The 15,071-nt window shown below is 35.0% G+C and overlaps 1 protein-coding gene across 1 annotated transcript; it reads left to right on the plus strand.

Annotated features, from left to right (window-relative positions):
- Positions 1-1,537: 1,537 nt before the first annotated feature.
- Positions 1,538-15,037, plus strand: LOC104096938 (MLO-like protein 3). Its single transcript, XM_009603398.4, has 15 exons — positions 1,538-1,957; positions 2,032-2,089; positions 2,656-2,813; positions 2,922-3,038; positions 3,457-3,517; positions 5,032-5,120; positions 5,221-5,295; positions 5,859-5,947; positions 6,512-6,561; positions 7,237-7,277; positions 7,373-7,552; positions 8,022-8,057; positions 8,165-8,232; positions 8,559-8,619; positions 14,624-15,037. The coding sequence occupies exons 1-15, from the start codon at positions 1,814-1,816 to the stop codon at positions 14,864-14,866; spliced, it is 1,470 nt and encodes a 489-aa protein (XP_009601693.1). The 5' UTR covers positions 1,538-1,813; the 3' UTR covers positions 14,867-15,037.
- Positions 15,038-15,071: the final 34 nt, after the last annotated feature.

Here is a 15,071-nt window from a genome sequence, read left to right on the forward strand (position 1 = left end):
TAAAATACCATGGTCTGCTGCCATTGTTTCTTACTCATCCAGATGATTTTGACATGTAAATTAATTTGCATATGATCCACTTTCAACCCTTCATTTAATTATGATCAGTTAGCCTAGAAGAGTATAAATTGGGTGTTTGCATGTGTACGTGAGATGAGAGGACTTTTGCATTTTAATTCCTGTATAATTGTGTTCGCAATATTAAACAATCGCATTACAATTTTTAAAGAAGAAATTAAGTTATATATATGTAATATTAGTCATGTGCAGAAAAAAAAAAATCAGAATATATGCTTAATCGATTGCATCATGTTACTTATTCTCTTTTTGAGATTATTTTACTCAACATGGTTATCAATCCATTAACCAATAAATGGAAGTAGATTATACATGGTCAATACTTGCGCAAGGCAGCCATATTAATACGACAGCTACAACTTCATATATAGTCTTCAAATTAAACCAAGTAATAAAGTGCTATTAAATTGTTTGTCAATCAACTCCCTCTCCCACTAGTACTTCAGGGGCTGATTAAGCTTTTCAGATTTCGTGTTCATCTAAATTTAATATTTTTTATACGGAGCAAATTTATGTATACAAATTTATTAAATTTATAATAATTAATAAATTTGAACTCATAAAACTTAAATACTAAATTCGTCTGTAAATAAACACGTACCCAGCCCTTGTAGCATTAAAGTTCAAGTCAGTATACAAATCCTGCTAATGCGCTTATCTGGGAATGCTTTCTTTTGCGAATTGTGATTATAACCAAGTCAACCATACTATTACGACTGCTACAACTTTGTAGTCTTCAATTCAAAGTAAACCGTTTACTTCCTATGTTTATTTAGATGAGTTAGTTTGACTCGGCACGGAGTTTAAAAAAAAAAAAAGACTTTTAAAATTTGTGATTTTAAAAGCTTAATGGGTAAAAGTTTTGTGGGATCATAACATTTGTATGGTTATAAATGTTTCTCATTAAGGGTAAAATAGATAATATGAAAAGTTTAAAGTTGAATTATTTTTAAATTTAAAAATGTGTCATTTATTTTGGAACAGACTAAAAAGGAAAGTATATCATTTAAGTATAATAAAGTGTTGCTTCCATCAATTCTTTTTAACTGTCACTCAAACCACACAAAAAAAAAATCCAAAATATTTGTTACTTTAGAAAATTAAAATGCAATAATTCGTTTTTCCTAATTCCATCCTTGCAACTCTAAAAAGAAATAATTATGAACTATTCACTTAAATAAATAAGGATAAATTAATCATATATATATATATATATATATATATATATATATATATATATATATATATATATATATATGTTATTAAATAATTTCTTATTTGGTGTGTCAAAACCTTAAAGAGAAATAAAATAGACGGACGGAGTATTAGATTATTTGTCAATCAATTCCCTACCCCACCAGTACCACCCACCCCTGATGGCATTCAAGCTCAAGAAATCAACAGAACAACTACTACAAATGCCCTTAAGTTATCTGGGACCGTTCTCTTATATGATATCAGAGTCAAATTAAACATTCCAAATAAGACCTCCACTGTTGCTTGCTGCAGTTAACTATTTTCGTTACTATACCTCCATTGCTTCTGCAGCTACCTAGCTTCTATATATGTATATACACACTATGTATCTTTACAACAAGAAAGAGCCTCAGCCAATAACCGCCAATATATATAGCATATGAAGTCGTTATTGTAGAATTCAGAACCCATAAAGTTCAAATCTTGGATCAGCTTCTGTTTAACCAGAAGATATATACCTTTTGTTTTGTCGCAAAATATGACTACAGAAGGAGGAGGAGGATCGACTTCGAGTCCTTCTCGCACTCTTTTAGACACTCCAACTTGGGCTCTGGCAATTGTTTGTTTCATCTTTATTTTCCTTGGCATTTTCATTGAACACTTGATCCATCTTCTTTGTCATGTAAGCAAATAAATTACTCTAGTTTATTATGTCAATTCATGATCAGTTTTTGATCATTTGAAATTTACATGCAGTGGCTCAAAAAACATAGGAAGACCGCTTTGTTTGAAGCTGTGGAGAAACTCAAATCAGGTCATCTTTTACCCAAAATTCATTGTCTACCATTTTTAATTTACTTCAACTTTACTTGTAAGGAATAATACTCTAGTTTTCTTAACCATATCTTATAGAAATACGTATTTGATCATGATTTTTCTCTTCCTTTATTTTTCCTTTTTTTTTTCTTTATGACCGAACATGTTTGATCTTGATTACTAAATTGCAATGAATATAATTCACCTTTTCTAGTACTTTTATGTAGCCCGTAGGTTATGTTTAGTTTATAGCTCCTTCTTTACTACATATAATAACTGGAAAATATAGAACGGGATTTAAATTATATATATACTAGCTAACACTATAAAGAGTTTTTTGCACTAACCAAAAATTTTAACATGTAATAGCAAGTTAGTTACCATATTTATTAGGTTATCAAATTATCTTTTACATTGTCGGTACATAAGAACTTACAATATATCATACTACATTTTAGTAACTATATATTAATGTACTGAGTCAGAGAAGAGTACAATTATACGCTGTTGTACCCTGCAAAAAAAACCCGATAATTGACTATTTAATTTGTTTTGTGTATGCAGTGTTGATGCAACTGGGGTTTTTATCTCTGTTATTAGCAGTGATACAAAGGCCAATATCCAAAATATGCATACCAAATAGAATAGCAAATTCCATGCTTCCTTGTCATCAAAGGGAATTAACGTCACTTGAGAACTCAAAGGATCATTGTGGCTCCAGAGTATGGAATTAAAGAAGGATACTTTTTCATTTATTTTTGGTGATTAAAAATGTTCTCTTTGTTGGATTTTTTTTTTTTTTTAATTTATTTGTTTCTTATTTTATCCAGGGGATGACTTCTTTTATGTCACAAAATGGAATCAATCAGCTAAACAACTTCATATTTGTGCTAGCAATGATGCAGATTGTGTACAGTGTTGTCACAATGGCTTTGGGAAGGGCCAAGGTACGTATACTATGTGACATTATTATTGTTTAGAAAATCAAATATATGTTTAACTACAATTTTCTAAACCATTTATATTGTAAAAAATATGATTTATAGTATTTTATATGCAGTGGTAGAGCCAGAATTTTTATCAAAGGGTGTCAAAAAATAAAAAAATAGATACACCGAAAAATTTAGGGGATTCAACGTATAGTAAATATACATAAGACAAAAAAATAATCTACCAATACAATGTAATTTTCTAGCGAAGGGGTATCAATTGGCACCCCTGGATTGAATGTGGCTCTGCCACTGTTTATATGAGTTTTAAATAGTTCATAGTGTTAAAAAAAAATACATCGAAAATACCCAAACCTAGATAATAATTATTTTCTTAAACTTCTTATTTAAATTTTCCTTATCTTCTGATTAATAGATGAAACGTTGGAAAACTTGGGAGAAGGAGAGTCAGACCATAGAATATATGGCAGCCAATGGTATGCACCTTATTCTCGTTTATTTATATATAAAAGTAAAATATGTTGAGATGTTGGGTGAAATCAAGTTTGCAAAATTGTTCAAGTTTGCTACATTAGATATTAGATAAAAAGTTTAAGGGATGACAAATACTCAATTTTGAATAGTATATAGGCAATTTTAACCTTTCCTTATCCAGTGATAATGGTCTAATTGTTTTAACGAAATCTATGTAATTTGACTGAATCCACTACTTTACCTACACCTTTTCTTATGTTACCAAGCCGTTGGTGTAGGTATGCAGTTTTAATTGGATTTGAGTAATTAACTTGATTATATAAATATTTGTTATATTATTAATGATACAAAACTGACTGTCTGCCTAACAAAAATTATGTATACAGAGAAGAGTACAAAAGACAAGTTTAGAAACTATTATTCTCTCCGTTTGAATTTAGATGAGTTAGTTTGATTCGGCACGGAGTTTAAGAAAAGAAAAAAAAAAGACTTTTGAAACTTATGATTTTAAAAACTTAAGGGGTAAACGCTTTATGGGGTCATGACATTTGTGTAGTTATAAAAGCTTCTCATTAAGAGCAAAATGGATAAAATAAAGAGTTTAAAGTTGAGCTATTTTCAAATTTAGAAATATGTCGTTTATTTTGGAACAAACTAAAAAGGAAAGTATCTCATCTAATTTGAAACGGATTGCACGCCGATAATGAAGACTTTCTCTTCCCAAAAGAGGACCATTCTAGATGCACATATTAGTCAAACTTGTCTAACGAGAGTTGACAATATTATTATTTTTTAAATTAAAAAAAATCATCCACCGCAATTGTGTCAAATATTTTCAAACTATTTTAAATTGCTAACCATTAAGACTTTTTAATACTTTTATTTAATTTGAAAATATAAATTTTAATTCAAAAAATAATATATGCTTTAATTTACTCTGAAATAAGCATTTGACCTTCCTACTGCGCCCAAAAATATGGCGCAATGGTCATTAAAGTGGGAGAAAAATTATGTGATTTAAGGTTCAAATTCGATGGAGGCAACTCATGCCAGAGTGCTAGGTAATTTATTTCCTATCGGTCCAATGCTTAGTGAACAGAATTATCTAGTATTTGTGGTGGTGATGGGAGATAGTAATTATCCCATAAAATTAATCGAGTTGCACACAGACGGACCCGAATACCATAATTATTATTATTTTTTAAATAAGTGCTTGACCCTCCTATGTACTTTGACACTTTCACATAAGATGAGAAGAAAGGAGTAATTGTTTGATGCCATAGTTTTTGTTTACGTGTTGAAGCTTGAGTTTGAACCGTCTTTGTACTTGAATGTTAGAATAAAATTTCAATCTCGCTTTGACCATTAACCAATTTCAGAAAATTCAAATCAAATTTTTTGAGTAGCATAACTTGAGAAGATATAGCGATTTTGATCTGATTAAAATCATATTTCATCTGATTTATATTATTGAACTCTAATTTTTGTATATTTATCAAATGTAACCACCCATTAGATCCTAATCGATTCAGATTTACAAGAGAAACCACATTTGGACGACGCCACATGAACAAGTTTACAACCACTTCTACTCATCTTTGGATTGTAAGTATAAATTTTTCTCTTTCTTTTAGATGTATTAACTTTGGATTGCCTCTTTTGCTATTACAAATTTACCATTTATACTATTTTGCAAATGGGACAGAAATGTTTCTTTCGGCAATTCTTCCATTCAGTAGCCAAAGTTGACTATCTTACATTACGCCATGGCTTCATTTCGGTAGGTATCACTTTCTTTTTCTTCCAACACACTCATGTTTCAAATAAATAGTTATGCAAAACCATTAAATCACAAATAATATTCAAATGATTTGGTTCAGGGGCGGATTTAGGGGAGCGGGGGGGGTTCACTCGAACCCTCTCTGCCGAAAAGTTAAACTGTATATATATAAGGCTAAATCTGGTTTGTACTTTTATATATTATATTTTGAATTCCCTTGACACATTCCAAGAGCATGGCTCAATGGTCAAGGGGGTTTAAAACCTTTGTAAGATTGTTGGTTCAATTCTCATTGACCACTCTTTTAGTTTTTTAACTTTTTTCTTTTTCTGAATCCCTTGGAAGAAATCTCCGCCACTGATTTGGTTGTAAGTTTGTAACCAAACAAAACCATTAACCCTAATGCTTGCATATATTAGGGTAGACTATCTACGTAATACTCTTTAGGTGCGGTTTTTCCTCAGATCATGCGTGAACGCGACATGCCTTGTGCTTCGGGCTATCAATTTTTATTGTCTCACTAATGTTTTTCCCTTTTATTTTTGCTCGATCAAAATGTGCAGGCTCATTTATCTTCAAACAATGCCTTCAATTTTCAGAAGTACATCAATCGGTCTTTAGAAGATGATTTTAAAGTCGTTGTTGGCATCAGGTACGTACTTACTCCCAATGATTTATAATTTACACTGATTTCTAATTCGATATAATGAAGGAAACATTATTTTTAACGAGGGATCCAAGGTTCACAATAAGTATACTTTTAGTTGAAATATCAAGTAGACCTTGAAAAAATTACTTTTATCTCATATATTCACCAATTACAGATAGCAATTTTGCGATACGTACTAGTAGTTGAAAAACCTCCCGATCAACTTTTTCCATGATCATGCTCTGGTTTAGCATCTGCTGGGGACCGTAATATGTAGCGGCAACTTTCGCCATTATTTTCGTCATCTAAGGTTGAAAAAGATTAGATTAGTCTTATTAAATTCATTCTCTAATGGTTTATCAACGAAAAACCCTCGGGTATACAAAAAAAATTTGTGATTCCGCTTCTTCAACTACTAAAAAACTTGAGAATAAATTGTATACTCGACTCTGAATTAATATTTCAAATTCGACATGTAGTAATTGCACTGCTCCATACGAAATAATTTATATATTATATTCACTAGTACCCTGACACGTAATGTCCTCTTATTCTTTACTGAAACAGCCCTTTCATGTGGTTATTGGTGGTCATCTTCTTGTTGGTTGACGTCCATGGTACGTTTGTCTACTCTGCATCTCCTTATTTTTGTGTTGAATAGCGTAAGACTATCTCATTTAAAAACTTAAGCTACTAAATAAAGCACGTAATAAAATTTTTGGCTAAATTAAGCAACTTTTGAATTATCTACGAATTTGCTAAACACTCAATGTGTTTATAAGCTAAGTGCTTATAACTCAAAATTAGCCAAAAGTCATAAATTGGTCATCCCTAACTTATGACTTTTCAGCTTTATAAGCACTTTTAATTAGTTTGACCAAAACTTCACAAAATACCTTTCTCAAAATAAAATTTTTAACTTTCTCTTCATTTCATATTCGTCAGCCCCCCCTTTACAAAAATACTCTTACACTTATAATCTTTTGTAAAAATAGAAAAGAAATAATTTAAGGGTAATTTAATCATCTTAACAAGAGAACAACCAATCAGTTATCAAATGTATCAATTATCTATTATCAGTTTCAGCATTTATATTCAATACATCTATAGGATCAATTTCTACTTAAAAATACTTTACAACCGTTCAAATTTATCGGTGTTAACTAACCCGAACGGCCATTCACGTAAACTTTTAATTATTTAATTATATAATGTCGCCGTCAGTTAATTAAGCTCTCAGAAATACTTGGTTTTTCTAGCTGAAACTTAATCTTTATTATTAATTTAAACAGGTTGGAACGTCTATCTTTGGGTATCATTTCTTCCGCTCATTGTAAGAATACATAAACGTCCTGCTCTTAGTTAGTTTTATTTTTAAGTTTCATTAATTGCAATTCAAGATTTGTTAATTAATGGTTGATTTTATAGACAGTGTTAGTGATTGGGACTAAGCTGGAGACGATTGTTGCCCAAATGGCTCTTCAACTAGAAACTCAACAAGACAATGACGTCATCATAGGATCGCCAACGGTCCAACCTAATGATAATCTTTTTTGGTTTAATCAGCCTCAGTTTGTCTTGACCCTTCTATATTATACCCTTTTCATTGTAAGCAATTTCTCTTTTAGGATTTAACTAATTAACATTTTAAGAGTACAAAATATTTGTGTTATGTCACTTACAGGTAAATCTATATAATTAAGTATTAATTAATAAATTAGTACAACTTATTTCATAGGTTAAACTAGCTACAATAATAATGTATAAAAATATTTAATTTACAGTAATATTAGTATATGTAACTTGTATATACTGATAGTGAAAAAAACTTTAACTGTAACATTATATTTTAACGTATTGTGGCTCGTAAGTTGCTTTACTTTTTCAAGTTATTAATTCTATTTTTTATGGAAGGTTACTTATAGTTATCCTATATATAAAAAAAATTATACGATTAGCGTATGCAAGTTAAATTCATAGGTTAATAAGCAAAGAATCAAATTTTCATTATTATTTTTTTGTCCTAACAATTAACTCATATCTATTTTCTTTGTATTTCATGACTAATTGATTGTAGAATGCATTTGAGCTGGCCTTCTTTATTTGGGTGACGGTAAATCTCTGTGCCCTAATTTTGGCCAAACTAATCTCATTAAGCCAACAAGTAGAGTAACTTGTGCTTAGACAACTCATTTTATTAGTTTTTGCTAAATATTTCAGTGGCAATTTGGAATAAAATCCTGTTATCACGAGAATGTGGAGATCATCGTTATCAGGGTGGTATTGGCGTAAGTCATAATTCGATTTCCCTGTCTTTATCAGAATTATTTACTCCTACTCCTTTCGTTTCAATTTATATTGCGATATTTAATTAGTTACGGACTTTTAAAATTTGTGCTAAAACAAGCTAGCCACATCGATTTATGTGACTATAAATTATATTAAAGGAAAAATGGTAATTTTATAATTAAAATTATTTCTAAATAATAAAAATATATATTTCATTCTTTTTTAGACAGACGGAAAAGGAAAATACGGCACATAAGTTGGAAAGAAAAGAGTAACATTATTGTATTCAAATAAAATGATTTATAGCATTGCATGGGCCATGCAGGGTGACGGTTCAAGTACTTTGTAGCTACATTACGTTGCCTCTCTATGCCCTCGTTACTCAGGTTAGTCGTCCAATAACGTTGTTTCTATCTCAGACTAATATTTATAATGATTTCTTATTTTGTACTATTTACCCGAAAAACGGATAGAGTTAAATTCATATATGGTTCTAAGGATATGTGATATGATTTGATACAAACCGTATTTGAAAATGATAATATCTATGTTCTTGACTATGAGGATGAGAATAGCGAGCAAGAAGAATGAATAAGATAAAATGAAATAAACTTAAGAGGATATCTCTCAATCTCTGAGGGCGTCCCCTGTTACAATCTGAGAACCCCACTTTATAGTAGAGGGATCCTACCATATTTATAATAAAAAATACATAATGGAGAACCCACGATGAATTATCTCTTCCTCGATTCCTGCCAAGATTCTCTCCCCTAGTGCGGTTGCAACGGCTCCTGTCTGCGAGCTCGATACTGGCTTGAGCTCGGTATTGGGTCGAGCCCTCGGCCTTGGTTCGATTTCGACATTCGGGGTGAGTGTCTATCGGTCTGTGCATCTCCGACAACCTTCATGTTGCCTTGCGGTTCAATTTGGTCATGAGCTTGATAATTATATCGAGTTGATTCCTCGTTCAGTCTCGGAGCTCGAGTCTTGTTTGTACTATCCTCGGAACTCATCCCAAAATCCTACTCTGGTTGCTTGTCATTCGAACTCTATCGAGCGTAGGAGGGCCGAACTCTATTTCGACCGTATACAGATAGTCCCCTCGTTTCTCAGAAAGGATGTGATGAGAATCGATATAATTTTCGACGGCTCGATTGGGTTATGAGCTGACGTTTTCACAGGGCTCGTTTATGACGTAAGTGATAGTTGTCCCATCGATTTAGTCTCTCAAGGTTTTTAATGCATGTCAGACGGTGGTCGGCCACCGCTGATACTGAGTCGTCACGATGCAAGCCTATAAATAACCCCTCCCCTTATCTTTTACCACTTTTACATCTTCACTCTTCCAAAAAACATTTAAGTTCCTTTTCGTCTTTTCTGGGGAGGACTCTGATGACTCGGGGGAGTCTGAAGATGAGGACGGTGCCGAGAATACGGCCTCAGATGAAGGTTGAGTCATTTAGGTCGTTCGTTGCGTTCTTTTGATACCGCTTTCGGTTTTGTATAAAGAACTTCCTTTTGGCAGAGTAGCCGCCTCTATACAAAAAAATTGTAAATATAAATCTTTCTTCCTTTTGAAGAAAAATAGCCTTTCAAACTAAATAGATAGTTTGAATTTTAATCTCTGTTGCCTTCGGTCCTTACGGGTAGTCCCCTTTGTTTTATTGGGCTCGAACAACCTTCACCTGAAAAGGTGTTCGCTTGAATTCGAACTGAATGCTTGTTTGAACTCGAGATAAAAGTATCTCGTAGGCTTAGTAGTCGAGTGAATGATTCGAACTCGAAGTAATGTAGCCCGTAGGCGTAATGGTCGAGTGAGTGCTTGCTCGAACTCGAAATAAAAGTAGCCCGAAGTCTTTAGCAGTTGAGTGAATGATTCGAACACGATGCAATGTAGCCCGTAGGCGTAATTGTTGAGTGAGTGCTTGCTCGAACTCGAAATAAAAGTAGCCTGTAGGCTTAGCAGTCGAGTGAATAATTCGAACTCGATGCAATATAGCCCGTAGGCGTAATAGTCAAAGTAGCCCGTAGGCTTAATGATCGAGTGAGTGCTTGCTCGAACTCGAAATAAAAGTAGCCCGTAGGTTTAGTAGTCGAGTTAATGATTCGAACAAGAAGTAATGTAGCCCGTAAGCGTAATGGTCGAATGAGTGCTTGCTCGAACTCGAAATAAAAATAGCTCGTAGGCTTAGCAGTCGAGTGAATGATTCGAACTCGATGCAATGTATCCCGTAGGCGTAATAGTCAAAGTAGCCCGTAGGCTTAATGATTGAGTGAGTGCTTGTTCGAACTCGAAATAAAAGTAGCACGTAGGCTTAGTAGTCGAGTGAATGATTCGAACTCGAAGTAATGCAGCCCTTAGGCGTAATGGTCTAGTGAGTGCTTGTTCGAACTCAAAATAAAAGTAGCCCGAAGGCTTTAGCACTCGAGTGAATGATTCGAACACAATGCAATGTAGCCCGTAGGCGTAATGGTCTAGTGAGTGCTTGCTCAAACTCGAAATAAAAGTAGCCCATAGGCTTAGCAGTCGAGTGAATGATTCGAACTCGATGCAATGTAGCCCGTAGGCGTAATAGTCAAAGTAGCCTATAGGCGTAATGGTCGAGTGAGTGCTTGCTCGAACTCGAAATAAAAGTAGCCCGAAGGCTTTAGCAGTCGAGTGAATGATTCGAACACGATGCAATGTAGCCCGTAGGCGTAATAGTCGAGTGAGTGCTGGCCCGAACTCGAAATAAAAGTAGCTCGTAGGCTTAACAGTCGAGTGAATGATTCGAACTCGATGCAATGTAGCCCGTAGGCGTAATAGTCAAAGTAGCCCGTAGGCTTAATGATCGAGTGAGTGCTTGCTCGAACTCAAAATAAAAGTAGCCCGTAGGCTTAGTAGTCTAGTGAATGATTCAAACTCGAAGTAATGTAGCGCGTAGGCATAATGGTCGAGTGAGTGCTTGCTCGAACTTGAAATAAAATTAGCTCGTAGGCTTAGCAGTCGAGTGAATGATTCGAACTCGATGCAATGTAGCCCATAGGCGTAATAGTCAAAGTAGCGCGTAGGCTTAATGATCGAGTGAGTGCTTGCTCGAACTTGAAATAAAAGTAGCCCGTAGGCTTAGTAGTCAAGTGAATGATTCGAACTCGAAATAATGTAGCCCGTAGGCGTAATGGTCGAGTGAGTGCTTGCTCGAACTCGAAATAAAAATAGCCCGTACACTTAGCAGTCGAGTGAATGATTCGAACTCGATGCAATGTAGCCCATATGCGTAATAGTCAAAGTAGCTTGTAGGCTTAATGGTCGAGTGAGTGCTTGCTCGAACTCGAAGTAATGTAGCACGTCGGTGTAGTTGTCGAGTGAATGATTCGAACTCGAAGTAATGTAGCCCGTAGGCATAATGGTCGAGTGAGTGCTTGCTCGAACTCGATCCTGTTTGCATAATAAATCTTGAACATAAAATATCGGGAAAGAAGAGGGCTTTCTTTGCAAGTCATTGTACATGTGTTCATGTTTTGCGTCAGGGCTCGGGCCAACAACATAAGCATGGTTCGTTCTGGCCATTTGGCCCTTACAACGTTTCCTATCGAGACACTATTTGTCATGAAATAATGAAGTGACTTCCTTTGCACCGAACTTGATAATCATCATAGATGCGTTCAATGATAAAGCCCCCTAGTATACGAGATTGATTTTAAAGAGGCCTCAGATACACAACAGTAGTATCGTTTCCGCTATATGGCTGGTATCGATCTCTGGTCGACTTTTTCTTGGTAGTTCTTTTCGTAACGTACCTAGAAATCAACTGGTCATCTTCGACTCTTATTTTGGATTGATATCGATTGTGTACATCGGTCCAGGTAATAGCTGGATACTCGATCAGATTTTTCCTCAGGCGCCGTGAAGCCATAGAGCTCCGCTCGTTTAGACCTTGAGTAAAAGCTTGAACAGCCCAATCGTCGGTGACTGGTGGCAGATCCATTCGTTCCATTTGAAAACGAGAAACGAACTCCCTTAGCATCTCGTTATCCTTTTGTATTATCTTGAAGAGGTCCGACTTTCTGGTTTCAACTTTTATGGCTCCGACATATGCTTTTACGAAGCAATCTGCAAGCATAGCAAAAGAATCAATAGAGTTAGATGGCAAATTATGATACCATACCATTGCCCCCTACGACAGGGTTTCACCGAATTTTTTCAATAATACAGATTCGATCTCATCATCTTCTAAATCATTGCCCTTGATGGCATACGTGTAAGAAGTGACGTGCTCGTTGGGGTCGGTCGTTCCGTTATATTTGGGTATTTCGGGCATACGGAATTTTTTGGAGATTGGTTTTGGGGCTGCACTCGAAGGAAAAGGCTTTTGAATGAATTTTTTTGATTCTAGCCCTTTTATCATTGGTGGAGCTCCCGGGATCTGATCGACCCTGGAATTATATGTTTCTACTTTTTTATCGCTGGCTTCGACTCATTTTGTGAGTTCCTCGAGCAATTTAGTAATTTCGGGAGTAGTCCCCGACTCTTGCTCATTTGACTTCAATATGGCTGGTTTCGTTCTGTGGGTGATTTCTCGAAGCGGATTGGGCTCCGGCCTGCAACTGAACTATCACTATTTGCTGGGCTTGTAATATCTCGAAGATTATCCGTAAGTTGACTCTGATATCCTCCACGTTATGGGTGTCTCGAGCTACGGATCGAGTACCGCCATGAATGCTTTTTTTCGGTTCGGAACGTTGGTTCGCCTCAAGAGCCACTTGTGAATTGACATCTAGCGGTACTTCGACTTGAGCTTCGGTGACATCGTTAATTCGCCTTCCGACCCTGGGTGTCAAGTTATTGGTTTCATCTTGAAGGTCGGCTTTGTGGTCGATAGGTAAAGCCATCAATCGAGGGTTTGCCATTATCGATTTTGAAGTTGCAAACTGGTGTGTATTGCAGATTTGTGTCAAACAATCACTGTTATCCTTAGCCCCACGGTGGGCGCCAAACTGTTTACCTGAAAAACGGATAGAGTTAAATTCATGTATGGTTCTAAGGATATGTGATATGATTTGATACAAACCGTATTTGAAAATGATAATATCTATGTTCTTGACTATGATTATGAGAATAGCGAGCAAGAAGAATGAATAAGATAAAATGAAATAAACCTAAGAGGATATCTCTCAATCTCCGAGGGCGTCCCCTGTTACAATCTGAGAACCCCCCTTTATAGTAGAGGGATCCTGCCATATTTATAATAAAAATACATAATGGAGAACCCACGATGAATTGTCTCTTCCTCGATTCCTGCCAAGATTCTCTCCCCTAGTGCGGTTGCAACGGCTCCTGTCTGCGAGCTCGATACTGGCTTGAACTCGGTATTGGGTCGAGCCCTCGGCCTTGGTTCGATTTCGACATTCGGGGTGAGTGTCTATCGGTCTGTGCATCTCCGACAACCTTCACGTTGCCTTGCGGTTCGATTTGGTCATGGGCTTGATAATGATATCGAGTTGATTCCTCGATCGGTCTCGGAGCTCAAGGCTTATTTGTACTATCCTCGAACTCATCCCAAAATCCTACTCCGGTTGCTTGCCATTCGAATTTGATCGAGCGTAGGAGGGCCGAACTCTATTTCGATCGTATACATGTACAAAAAGTAATACTACATCTCATACATTATCTATCATTATTACATAGCATAGTGCTTCTGAACTAAGTGGTTCTTACTCTTTTTGGCTCCAAAACAACTACGACAACAAAACTAAGGAAACAACATATGATGCATCACATTGAACTCATAAATTTGAAAGTACATTGAATTTTATGTTAGAATTGTAAAGATCGAACATATCAATTAGTTCAAATTTTGGATCCACCTCTGTTATTGTTATACTGCTTCCATATTATTTTGGTTGGTCCACCATCTTATTTTGTTCCTTGAAATTATGCTTGATCGAGGGAATCCAAGATGTCTAAGCATGTACCTTTTGCTAGTTGGTACTTGGTTGCCTCTTCTATATTGATTTGATTTACTTTATAAAACTACTTTAGGAGTTTAGCCGTTTAGGTATGGGAAATTTCTGAGAAATTTTTATATGAATTGAATGTTAGGTTAATCGATGATGGAAACATAACTAAACCTTGCGATTATATACCTTTTCTTCTTACATGTTAAGTTCTTCTTGAACTATGATTGGTCCGTTCTTTGAGACTCTTAAGAAAATAAGTTAGATTAATATGCATTAACAACATAAATTACTTTTACATTATGAGTATATTTTAATATGATAGTACAGTAACATGTTATTAGTTTACCAATTAAGCTTACTATAAAAAGTTACGCAAGTTAATGTAAGAATATTATATACTGTGAGTGATCAAAAGTTGAACTTCCTTTTAACTTAGAATATTTCTTTTAGATGGGTTCACATTTCAAAAGAGGATTGTTGGAAGAACACATAATGCAAGCCATAAAGCAATGGCACGCACAAGTGAAAAATAAGAAGAAGCTGCAGCAGGAAGAGGAGGCAGGTGCAAAGTTGTCAACAAACAACAGAGTTACCACAGATCAGTTACCAGAAATAGAATTCTCCTCACACAATAGAGTGCCAACTGTAGCTGAGTTCAGTGCTCATGAAATTCATAAGATCTCACAAACATGAAGTTGTTAGTCCTTGTCCTAGTTAGTGGTTGAAGGAGAAGGAGAATATAATTTTTAATTAATAGAATACACAAGGAAAGACTCGAAATTTTGCACTTGAGCCTAAAATTGATTAATTATTTCAAAAATATAAATTTATTAATTTAACTTTTGAAAGTGGATTACGTGTTTAGGTTATCTTCTCAATATTTCCAAAAAACTCGGTT

This window comes from Nicotiana tomentosiformis, chromosome 2 (genome assembly GCF_000390325.3).
Source record: "Nicotiana tomentosiformis chromosome 2, ASM39032v3, whole genome shotgun sequence".
Lineage (NCBI taxonomy): Eukaryota > Viridiplantae > Streptophyta > Magnoliopsida > Solanales > Solanaceae > Nicotiana > Nicotiana tomentosiformis.